This window comes from Cygnus atratus, chromosome 3 (assembly GCF_013377495.2).
Source record: "Cygnus atratus isolate AKBS03 ecotype Queensland, Australia chromosome 3, CAtr_DNAZoo_HiC_assembly, whole genome shotgun sequence".
Lineage (NCBI taxonomy): Eukaryota > Metazoa > Chordata > Aves > Anseriformes > Anatidae > Cygnus > Cygnus atratus.
Genome location: NC_066364.1, coordinates 27525188 through 27538297, shown reverse-complemented (window position 1 = coordinate 27538297; position 13110 = coordinate 27525188). Strand labels below are relative to the sequence as shown.

Below are 13110 nucleotides of genomic sequence, written 5' to 3'. Positions count from 1 at the left end.
CTTTCCTAAGATCAGTGTTGGGGAAAATGTTCCGTTGGGTTCCTTGTTTTTATTCTTGCTGGAAGAATGCTGGTCCTTATGGACCTTCATTTGTCATTGTTCTCAAAATCCTGTACTAACCATGCTTTTTAGTAAACACAAAATGTATAATGGTTGCATTCATAAAAATAAACATGAAGTTCTTGAATCTAAAGACTTGTTATCTTTTCATTGTGTGTGTTATATGTGGTTATAGGTTTCACAGCTGGCTGGCAGGTCAGTTGATTGCTGCATGTCAGGGCCACGAGCCAGCACACTGGCAGTTTGATCCTTGTCCTCATTTTTTCCTGATAGTGTTCTGCTCCATCTGTGATGATCCTAGTCACAGAATGACACAAGGCGTATACAGAACAGAGAACAACTTTAGTTAAATACAAAAATTCAATGCATTTTGTCTTGGTCCAGTAATTAATTTATTGTATCACCTCTGTCTTCTGAGAAAGCTCCTCTTCCAAACAGTCTTACTTGGAAGCCATGAGGTTCTTTGTAAACCACTGGTTTTTATTGACTTTAGTCATTGACCAGTCTTTGGACATGTTCTGGATAATCTATGGCACATACTCCCACTAAGGACATTAAACGTGAGGCTCTATACAGAACATACCCCAGGGACAAACTTCACTTTGAGAGTTAGTTTAAAAGTTTCTAAGGAGAAAGGAGAAGAAAGGAAACTGGTCAAATGCTTGCTACCAGCATGCTACCACCATTACGTTTGAACTGGCTATCCTTATGTGATAGAGCAGAGTAGAAGTAAATCAACTCTGTGTATCACTGCCACCTTGGAAAAAGAGTGGAAAGTAACGGAAAAAGTTATCTGGGGGGATCTGGGGAATACACTGTGAGGGGAAAAAAAAAAAAAAAGAATGTGGACTAAACCAAAATTTTTTTATAATAATGCATTTATGTCATTGGTACTAGGGCAGAAAGAAAAAAAAAGGAGTCATAAAATCTTCAGTATTTCATACCGCTGACATACAACATATGGGGAAAAGACATGTCCATTTAAAGTGTTCAGTACAACATTTAGAGACAAGTGCAAGGTAGAACTGTATGAAAAAACCAGCATCCGAGCTCCTATTTCTTATTTTGTCATAAACCTAAAAGGCCTTGCAAAAGTCCCTTGAAGAGTTGTTCGCTAATGCAGACTTTAAATAAATTATTTGATCTAGAATAGGCGTTAGCATTTATTTAAAAATTCTGACATGGACTGTTGTTTTACATACCTTTTCTCCTGGTGCTTGTTGTAAATCAAATAGGCTTGTATTTGTGTCACACATGGTTGTCAGTGTGTTTCTCTTTCCTGTGGCTGCTTTTTTGGCCTTAAAAATGCATGCTTTTCAGACCTCCAACTGTCCCTTTTAAGCCATTTAATTAACTCATTATGAGCATTGCCATTACCTTCCTGCACACTGGTGCAAATGTGACTTTTAAATAGTACCTGTACCGTTAGGAAACTCAAGTACCATAACAGATATTCTTTGCAGAGTAGTGAATTTAATTGTTGGTGTTATCCTTTTCTTATAGAGCTTTAGGGATTAAAGAATTTGTGTGAAAGCACTCAAAACTATTCTACCTGAATATATTTTAGAGTTCTTTTTGTAAATTCTACTAAAATGTTCTACATACCATCATTATTATCTATTATTATTATTACCTATTGCATTCCTTTAATGAAAAATTGTTTTGTGCAAGAGTTATTTTTATTTCTTAATGTATTTTGTACAACCTCTAAATAATTCCTTAGTGTTTTACTACTCTTACTGACTTTTAGCCCTTTCAATTGGAATCTGACTAACTCTGGCAGGACACATTTACAAAATAGCATCAAGCTGTGATGATGTGATCCTCTCTAAAAGAGTGACTGCCTGAATCATAAGCCTCATCTGTCCTGTTCCCACTGTGACCATTTGGAATCAATTTCATCTGGGAAAGAATTAGTCAAGCAGTGCGAACTGTGAACTGTCACCTCTGCCTCACAACACTGGTGACGGTTCAGTTTTTTCAAAGTTAACTGTACATGTCATGTGAGTGCAAACAGTTCAGTGCAAAATCTATATTACAATGTAGAAGTTTAAACTTTCTGAGGATGAAAAATGTCATGCAACTAATTGCTCTCTTTTTTATTATTTTCAGAAATCGAAAAATTTCAGGGTTCTGAAGGCAAGAAGGAAGATGAAGAAAAGAAATATCTTGATGTTATCAGCAACAAAAACATAAAGCTGTCAGAAAGAGTTCTGATACCTGTCAAACAATATCCAAAGGTACTGTAAATATAGTCTAACACTTAAAATCTTTCTTAAAAGAATGGTGGAAAAGCTATACACTTAACCATTTTTTCATTGGCTCTCAATATGCAGGCTTCAAGATATTTAAAAAACTAGAAATACAGCTTCTGTCTGTATTTACCTGTATATTATTAGATATTATATGGTCTAACTTCTGTTTCAGGGCCTTTCAGAAAAGCTATTAAAGTGCATTTGAATATTTTCTCTGCCTTCAAGTGTTTTTTTTTCTTTGTTTTGTTTTGGTTTGGTTTTTGAACCGGTCCATAGGAAAACTGCTGAGGTTTTCTCACAGTAATTCTTTTAAAGAAAATGGCAAGATACCGTATTTTTAAAAAATAAAGGACCAGATTAGAAAAAAACATTTTGACAAAGTAAAGAAAAAAAAACACCACAGTAACTCTCAACAGTCAGTTGAGGTGTGCTGCAGTTTCTTCTTGTAAGAATTATGGGATATTCTCTGCTGTAAGAAGTCATAAAAGATAAAGTTAACAGGATTACTGTAAACTATGAGTTTAACAAAGTATGTCCCTGTTTATAAAATTCAAATATTTTTCTACCATACATTTCCTTCATATGATAATTTTGTTCTCCTCACTGTTACATACTGTGATTAAAAAAAAAAAAAAAAAGAAAAAAAGTTTTCCTCATAAAAAGAACTGCAAATTGAGCTCTTTCTCTGAAGCTTTAGTTTTTAATTTCACATACCTTTGGTTATATTTTACATGAAAGAAGAGAATATTGTTTTATTTGTACAGCCTTGTATTTTACATAAACAGTTTTAATAGTATTCAAACTGAAATGGTAAACATCTCCATTTATCTCTAGAGTATTTTGTCTTGCTGATTTATTATCACATGGTATTTGGTTCACCATTAGCCTTGATTACACTCTCATCTTTTTGCTTTATACTTTCATCAGTAATGGCAATAAATTACTATGGATAAAAAGCCTATCAAACAAAATGAAAGGTGTAAAAAATTGAGATTCAATGATTCCAGCTGACATTTACCTCCTGACTAGTGAATATAAAACTGAGATAATGTAATCATCCAAATGGTGAAGACTGTAGAAATGAAGGCAGTGCTATAAGGAATTACTTTATTGCTTCATAGCCTGAGGTACTTTGTCTAGATTTCTGGTATTTTGTATAAATGCTATAGGTGACCTGAAATTCTTAATAAGAATGTAATAGTGCCGTAACATTTTTAATGCCAATGTGATAATTATTCAGAATACTATTTGATGAAGATAGAATGAAAGACAAACTATTTAAAAGACAAATACAATGATCTGTCCAATGTATTACTTGAATATGATTAAATTAACCTTCATTTACTTTAATGAGCTTGTTATATTAATAGGTAGTGTAAGATAGGAAGCATTTTTACAGATTTTGAGCAGTGAACCAAAAAAAAAACAGTGCAGTGAAAATGAAACACTTTCAGCAATGCAAAACATGCTCTCAGAAAGTTTCTGTAGTTGATTGCCTAAGAACATTCCATGTTCAGAATGGAATAATTCTCAGAACTGCAGGTTTCCTGCCATCCTTCAAGGGTTAGATTTGCTGTTTGTATCAAACTGCTGATTGCTGTGGTCCACAGTCTTATCTTTTCCTGATGAGTTGTAGGCATAAGGATGGCCAAAATCAGTACACAGTGGTTGCTGGAGATTGCTTTATAAATATCCAGAAAGAGTAGATAGTGGAAAAAAATATGTATTTAGCAGAGTATGATAATAAGAGCAGTTGATCAGATCTTTGCTTTATAAACAGTTCAGTCTGAGCTGTATTTATATTTGAAAGAACATTATTTTAAATTATTCATTCATTCTTTGCCGATGAGCTTTTCAGGATAGTGCTGGGTGAGCAGGGAGATCCCTGAAAATCTGAAAGAATTGTCCAACAGAGTAAAGATTTTGGGAAAAAAAATCTGATCAGTTCAAAAAAACTTTATTTCACATGGTTCACAGCCTCTCTAATCTATTTAGGAACAAGGTCATTCCTTTGAAGACATTTGCTTTTACTGTAGCTACATATAGCAGTATAAATTCCTCCAAGGGAACTCTTGGCTTGAAGGTTTAGTGTGCTCTGTGGGTTAAGGTAGATCCCTTCAGGGACAGCTTTAGAAGCAGAAGCAGCATTTTAAGTTTTGAGTGAGAATTAACTTGAACACAGAAGGCTTCAATTGGCTAAGCAGCTCTTGTAGTTGTAGTATAGGTATTATAAAATTGCCTCAAGTGTCTGCAGCTTGATTTGTGAAAATGCTGATGCAGACAACAGAAAAATAAAATCAAAGCCTGTAATTAGCAACAGCTGCCTTACATTACCATTAAAGATATGTGCCTTTCTCCTTTTCTGGAAAACAGATACAAAAAAAAAAGAGGAAAAAAAAAGTGTAACCTGGTAGTTCAGCGATGATCTTTTCTGAGATGAATTACTTTAAATCTCAGTAACCCAAGTAAAAACAGTGCCTCATTTAACACACTCCTCTAGCAACAGATATTTCTAATGCCCTCAAAATTCCGTCTGAAACAGTAGTGCAGTATTTTCTTTTTGTTGATCCTTTTTGTCCTGTCTCATAATGACATTTTTTATTTCATACAAGCATTCCAGCTAAGGCAGACCAACAAAAATGCTCAGAAGAATATTTATTACTGACTTTTCCATTTTTCAACTTTTTTTAGCTGTTCAATTCAAAGCTTGCACAAAAATGCCCAAGGGTTGTTCATAAAGATTTCACCATTAATCAGTTACATGTCATATTTCAAATAAATCAAATGTGGAAAAAGAGTGAGTTATTTCTAAAACAGAGAGAAAGAAAAATCTGAAATGATCTTGTTGCTGAAAAATAGAACTCACAATTTTGAAGCTTGATGTGCAACTTGTCATCTGCAAGCCAACACCTAGGGATTACAGAGCCTTAATTTACTATAATGGCTCAGGGTCACAACACCCAAACAAGTATAATTTATATCTTCAGTTATTGTCATGAAAGTCTCTGTTGAAAACCTATGATTATCAGTAAACAATTTTTCTTCACACGAATTACAACAAAGAGTTACTTTGTTTCAAGTTACTACCTTATCAGCTTAAAAAAACATAGTGGTATATATGTTCAATATGACGGAGCCTAAGCCAATTCAACGTTGATTTAATGATGTTTCTTTTCAGTTGTTTTCTAGTGATTTGATTATTGAATAAATAAATATTTGTCTATAAATAAAAGCATACAGTATATTATATAAATGTATAAATACAATATTAAATGAAATTACTCATTTTCTGTGATGCTAGAATGAGTTACAAAAACAAGGACGTTCTAAAATGAAATCTCAGCTCAAGTACAGAATTGTATTTTAATTTTCCCTCTACTGGTTTGTTGGATAATGAAAACTATCAAAATATAAGATAGAAGCATGTCCTGCTACCAGTATCTGAAGACACTACCACTACCTGGTTTAATAACCAGGGTTGACGAAAGAAAGAAATGGTTGGTTCTTCCATATGACTTTCTTGATTTAGAGTTGCCAGAGCCTCTTAGAGGAAGCAATGTAATGAAGCCTCTTCCCTGCACAAAAGCAGCATCCCAGCTCAGCTTCTTGGTAATAATGGTCTTTCTGAGAAACTGGATAGCTTCAGCTGAGCTTTCTCCTGGAAGCTCAACTACCATTTTGGGAAAAAAATAATATAATCCAGCCCCCAATTTCTTGAAAGGCTGCTAACACCCTGCTTTATATTGTATAAGCTTGGGGAAGAAAGATAAACTAACCTTGATAAATGCTGTAAATTAAGTTAATTTCCAGTTTCCTGATATTCTTTGTTTTGGCTGTGTCATGACAGTTCCTTCAATTACTCTACTGAAGTCACCTTTCTTCTCATTCTTTGTGATTTTGTGAATTGGTTATGTTGTGAATAACATGTCAAGCTAGTGACACTGCTCCTGAAATGAAATTTATTTGTTCAACTGAAATCTTGTGCTGTATTTTGATCTCTGTAATATATGAAGAAAAGATTCACAGTTGATCTGCACAGCAAAGTACTGTATCTCTTTCATATACACTACACCTCAAAGTGGATCTCTCCACTAAAAACTTTTTTATAAGATATTCAGAACAGATTTTGGATGAAATAAACATTTTCAGGAGAAAAAAAATGGTTTTGTACTTTTTCTAATAAATTTAGCAGAAGTTAATGGGATTATTTTGTTTGTTTTAAGTGGTCTCTAAGGGATCACAAATAATTCCAGTGAGTTTGAACATAGAGAGTGTGTTGATGCAAGTCATCTCCATGTACCAGCAGTGTCAGCTACCAGCATTTGATCACTCATTTCTCAGTTCTAGCAAGTATGTAATTAATTAAAGTGATAAAGTTAAATGATACTCAGTAACTGAAGCACTGGTTTTTCATGCGTGTATTAAATATATCCTTCCCTTATATATGTTGTTGTGTAGATCAGATTAGAAATATATGTAAGAGACTGTCTAAATTAGTATAGCAGAAATTTCTCAGGACACTAAGATATATCTCAACTGAACTGAGATTTGTTTCTGAATTTTCACATGTATTAATAATTAAACATTATCCTAGTTAATTGACAACTATATTTTTGTGTGTGTGTCAATTCCACATTAAAAATATACGAGTATAAAAAACTCTGCATTAATTCGGAAAACTTATGTGCAGTGGCAGATCCATGAATATTCCTCTCCCCTAAAATGAAAAGAACTTACTTTCTTGCTATTCTTTTCTTGCTGTTATTTCATATAGGGAAACAAAGTCTCTGATGTTTCTGTTCAGTGCATTTGGAAGTTTAATTAGAGGGATGGACACAAAAAAAATACAATTGATAATAAGAGAAAGATGTCACATACTGGTGATGAACTGGTAAGAGCTCTTACTTGTAAAGCAGAGCAAAATTTATGAATAGAAATGAGTAAAGAGGAACTCTGATCATGGTATCAGTAGAAAAGTGATAAAAAGAAAAAGTCTCCCTCATTAATGAGGAGAGAATGGAAAAGGGTAGTTATGCCTGAGACATAGGGAAGAGCAAATAGTCTGGAAAATGGGACAGAAGGTTCAATTCACAAAAAGAAATACTATATGTGCAGTGATGTTTTCTTACACGGGAAAGTAATTAGGAAAATGGTTATATAAGAGATAAGAAACAGGAAAGAGTAAGAGGTAAAACAACTGAACTTAAAGACAAACAAAACAAAAACACAAAAACAAACAAGCAACAACAAAACACAATTCATTACTGCATTAAAAGAATAGTCAGGATTGAACAAGGGGGGGCCAGTCTGAACTGGAATATATGCTCATTCTCTGGCCAGCAATGACAAATGCTGCTGAACGAATAGTCATTTTCCAACAAATTGGCCCTCATTTGTTTTATTTTGGTTTCCTCTACAAAGGCTTTTGAGAAATGTAGGTGTATTACTTTTCTCCTGACATGAATTAGTGAATTATTTTTTAAGTATGAAACAAACTTTACTCTAGATGTATTTCCCGATAAAAGTGTGTGAGCAAAGAGAAAAAAGATCTCAAGTGGAGACAATTCGGTTGTCCATTATTATTTTCAAATGGATATGTTTCTTTGTGTATGTTAGTAATCTATTTGGTCTGATCATTTATTGTTCTCATATAAGATAGATTCCAAGTGTGTGTTTAAAATTGGTATGTGACTGGAGCAGCTTTGTACACCTAAATGTGACCAGACTCGTGAGTTAGTTCTTTGACACAGATTTTTGTTATTTAGTAACAAGTTGTTTGGTTTTCATTCTTTTGTATGGTAATCCCCATGCTTTGTGATAAAATGCTTAAGGAGCTTGTAAATATTATTTTGCAAATTTGATTCTTTGTCCAGTTTAAGAATTTGAGACCTTTTTTGAACCTTAGTTTTATGTGGCACCTCATACAGAAAAAATTTTGTTTGCAAACTTGTCCAGTGCAAGTTAAGTTAAAGTGGCGTTGATTTTGATGAAATTATGACCTTTTTGTGCTTGGCTCAGCTGGATTTCAGGCTTTAAGATATGGCTCACTTTGTTCATTAACTTTGCTTTCTTTAAGTTCAGACACAAAGTGTATGATGACTCAGAAAAAATAAACAGTAAGCACTTTTTTTTTTAATATTGCAGTGCATCTTTTACTATTTTAGAGATTCAAATAAAACTTAAAAGATTGTCACAGTGATGAATAACACCTGTTTTTATCCTTTTATATTTCTTAAACCCATGACTTCACACAAATAACTCATACAAACTCACCAGCAGTACAGAATCCATTGTGAAGGGTGAGCTTTTCTGTGCTTTTTTTTGTCTTGAAAGTGCAGCTCGAGCAGTGAATATGGTGATCCTTTTTTAAAAATAAATAAATAAATAAATTCCTTTTATTATTTGATTACCTCAAACATGACAGTTGCCCATCCTGTCTTCAAAGCAACTGTTGTCATATTAATAATTTCCAGGTGATTATATGTTTAGCTCCCTGTTCAGTGAAGCAGGAAGAAAAGGAAATGGTGATACGACCATTAGCTGGGTGGATAAGAAAAATACAAAAATCCTAAGGAAAATGGGACCTGGGCCATCAGTTCCATGGGTAGCCAGGACTTCAGACTCTGATTTTTATTGCTATAATGAAATAAGGGCCTTGTTCTGTAAGGCAAAAGGAAAATTTAGTCTGACACTCAGTCCTGGAGATGTTTCAGCCCTGGGGGGAAAAAAATAAAAAATAGTATCTTTAATAAAAAGAAATCGAACTAAGTGGATAACTACAGAATTCGGATTTTACCTGCCTACCTGCATGTTTTTCTCCCATGTAAAACAAGAAATACCTCTATACATATAAGGATACTAGAATATAGATTGATGCTGAACTTATGCTTGCTCAGTTTTTCAACTGAATTCTTCAAAGGGAAGCCTGAATAACAGAAAGCAGAAAATTATTAATTTAGATAGTGTACTGCACTTAAATTGTTGATATGAATAGTTGTTTAACTAAAGAATGTTTTCTCATATATCTTCAAAGATTTCCACCTCTACCAGTTCTTGATGAGGTAACTGAATGGGTATCTTTGTAATAGCATATCACTTTTTATATTATAAATTGATGGGGGAGGGTAATTCGAGTTTCTTTTTTAATTAAGGCCATTTTAATTTTCATGTTCAGTGTAATAGTCACCCATAATCTTTGATCCACAAAACACCAAGAATAATTGAGGGGGGGAGGGGAGAGCTGCTTATGTTCTGTACTGAATCTGGAATTTATTAGTATTTGATGCTTTCATTAAGTCTCTGATTTCTGGAGTCACTGATTATACAGAAAATTATTATGGAAAATTACAGTTTTATAGTCAAATAAAGTGGTTAGTACTTAAGGTTCAGAAAAAATCTCTTCAAAATATACCTGAATAAATATGATTTAGTGATGAAAGACAGACCCTAGTTGACCTGCTCAGATATTAGAAAAAATATCTTTGAGTATGCTATCTCACTTCTGCCTCAAGCTAAATTTCATATTGAGCTATATTTTCCATCCTGAACATTAATTTGCAATACACTTGGAGAAATATTTCAAAATTCAAATTATAATTTTTCAGTGCTGTGGACTTTTGCTGCCAATAGCTGTTTGTAACTGAGGTATTTGCTTCAAATCATTTCTATATGAACTGTCCAATTAATTCTGAAAGGTGAAATCATCTGTGAAGACTTTAACAGAGAAAAAGTGTTAAAAACAGTATCTTCATTATTATTTTTCTCAATATCTTCCAGTTGAAAAGACAGACCCTCTCAAACCTTAAACCTCATTCCACCTCTCCAGAATTTTCTTATGAGTGACGTAATTCTGTAAAGTTTTTCAGTATTTCTGACTGTACTCAAAAATCAAAATACATATGAATCTTCTGTCCTGTATTTAATTACAAAAGGCATTTGGAAAATTCAGACAAATACTTGAACTCTATTTTCAGTAAAATGGATAAAATACCATGCACATATTTTTCTTTTCTTACTTGCTTATTTAGGACCTGACCTTTCAGCCGTCTGTCTGTACTTATTTTTTTGTCAGGAGATGACCCCTGCCTTCGTGTTTTCCAGGCCTCTGTCAGTGTTGTAAACCTGTTCAGCGGGCACAGAAAGTATCTTGATTTTAATAGTTGCAGGGGAATAGAAAAAATACTTTATGATAAACTGGTTCTTCTACATGATTTTTACTTCTTTAAAAATAACATGTTTAAAAAATGTGCAGAAACCTATTATCATTCCATTGACAATGAGAAGAAAGTGTAACTTGTGAAAGAGAATTTGTCTAATATGGTAACAAATGAAAACAGTGTGTGTGAGATACATCAGGAAGAACAGGCAAGGTACATCATGGCTTTTTGCAGGAAACACTTAATTACTGAAGTGAAGTGACCGAGCACTGGCATAGGTTTTCCAGAGAGGTTGTAGAGTCTCCCTCCTTTGTGACCTTTGAACATGGTCCTGGGCAAAATGCTCTAGGTGTCCCTGCTTGAGCAGGGGCGCTTGGACCAGAAGGCCTCCAGAGGTCCCTTCCCACCTCAACCATTCTGTAATTATGCTACATCTTAATGAGATGGAAAGATTATTTTCCTATAGCTGTAAGAGAAAATACTTATTGCAAGAAGTTTAAAACAGATGGAAAAGCCTTTCAATTTGAAACGTTCCTCTGATATAGGATATGAGACCTTTTTTCTTTTGATTTTGGTACACTTTTGTATAAATATTGTTAATTATAATAGCTATGGCTTTAGTAAGAAAATCTGGTGCCATGTGAATATCATATGATAACATTTTCTTCTCTCATAGGCAATCAATCTACCTGGGTGTTATCAGGGAATTAAAGAACAGTATACTGATATCTTTAAGTGAAGTAGCAGGGTTAAGAGTGTCTTAGCAACTCACTGAGATCTATCTCTAGTATTTTCCAAAGTATGTTTCAATGATCAGATCAGTTTTAAAGTAAACAATGTGATCAAGTGAGACATACTTAACACCTATAGAGGATACATTAAAATAAATATTTGGTTCCATACAAACATTGAAAGAGGATTTAATATTTAAAGGAAAAAAAATCACAATAGATACTTTAGAATTACTGAAACAGGTAATTGATGGTCATTTCTTCATATGTCTCTGCTGTTCTAGTCTAAAACTGTAAGTACAGAATCTTCATGAACTAATCAGTTCTTGAAATCAGATGTACTATTTCATCTTACACATATACCCCTGAGGAATGTTGTTCCCTCTGATAGCTGGAAGTGAAAACAGTTTTGTGTCACTTCAGATTTTTTTCTTCTGTTCAAGTGGGTTACGAGGTCACTTCAAAGTAGTCAATAATGTAATTCATAATAACCCCTAGGATAGCTAAAATTTTTGAAAATTGATTATAAAATAAAATATTAAAAGCTAATGGTCTGCATTCATCTCATTGTGATAGACTCCTATTAGGAAGGAAGTAACAGAGCTCATCATGGAATGATTCAGGTTTTATCAGTACCTAAATACAATGGCATTAATGAGGCTGTTTCTATAAATCTGTGTATTGTGGTTAACTGTGAGCTTTGATCTGAGTTTTGTCTCATGGTGTTATGGTGTGATAAAAGCTGTCTCTTCTATGTCTCTTCCTCTTAAGATGTGAGCTGATGCCTCAGCCTTCCTGCAGTTTGGACATGTCCTCCTGTCTAGCTCCATAATCTCCCCAAACCTCAAAGAACTTACTTATGTCTGAAGTAGCCACCTCTGTCAAACTGAGTTTGACAAGCTATGAGTTTCCTCTGAAAAGTCTCAGAAAGGACATAGCCACAGATCATTCGTTTCATCACAGAGGAAACCTAGCCCAAATACAGCCACATGCGCATACAAGCAGCCTTCTCCAGAGCAGGCGAGCCACGAGCAGTGTGAATCTGAGCTTGCTTTTACTAGTTGGTTTAATGACTCCCCCTTCAAACAGTCACTTCAATGCTTTTGTGACTCCTTTGCAACTTGCCCCAGATTTTGGTGGCTTCTTCCCTGTTTCTTAAGTTTGTATGTTCCCACATATCATCAGAGATATTTAAGGCATAATTATATGTTACTATGTAGAGAGCTACAGTAATGAAAGAAATTTAGTCTCAAATGTGCCATTCTGTGCTTCCTGAATAAAATTCAAGGTTTTTCAGGGATTATGGGGAGTATAAATTCCACAATCTGTACTTTTCCTAGTGCCTTTCAATAACAGTGTTGGGGATAATCTTTATTTCCATTTTGTATAGGCCAAAACCTACTTTTCCTTTTAATTTGATGGGGTCATCATTCTTTGCTACACTGAACCAAGTTAGAAATAATGCTTTGAATTTTATGATATCTCATAGAGTGAGATAGTTTATGATATCTCTTAAAGTGAGATGAGAGTCTATTTATGAGTACACAAATTGAATTGAATTTATAAATTAGAAATAACAGGTGCTTTCTTCTGTATAGGTCAGAATTATTCCTGTCTTTAAGGCTGATATTTGAATTCAGTTTTAAGGCATGTAAAACTGTAAATGTGTTTTCTAATATGCAGAAGAAGTCATGCATTCTGTTTAGTGTAACAAAGTCATCATCATGTTATTGTATTCCATTACTATCAACTGTTAAATACATGCGGAATTATTAAAAGATTTGGAACTACTGATGTCACAAAATTACAGCATGGTGGGAAGGGACCTCTGGAGGGCATCTGGTCCAACTTGCTCAAGCAGGGCCGCCCAGAACAGGTTGCCCAGGCCCAAGTCCAGGCAGCTTTTAA

At 34.0% G+C, this 13110-nt stretch overlaps 1 protein-coding gene across 2 annotated transcripts in view; it reads left to right on the top strand.

Annotated features, from left to right (window-relative positions):
* KHDRBS2 (KH RNA binding domain containing, signal transduction associated 2) overlaps positions 1-13110 on the top strand; it is a 348366-nt gene that overhangs the window by 63660 nt on the left and 271596 nt on the right. For both annotated transcript variants that reach the window (XM_035543032.1, XM_035543031.1), the window contains exon 2: positions 2173-2300. In XM_035543032.1, coding sequence (XP_035398925.1) covers positions 2173-2300 — 128 coding nt within the window. The remainder of the gene's footprint in view (positions 1-2172; positions 2301-13110) is intronic.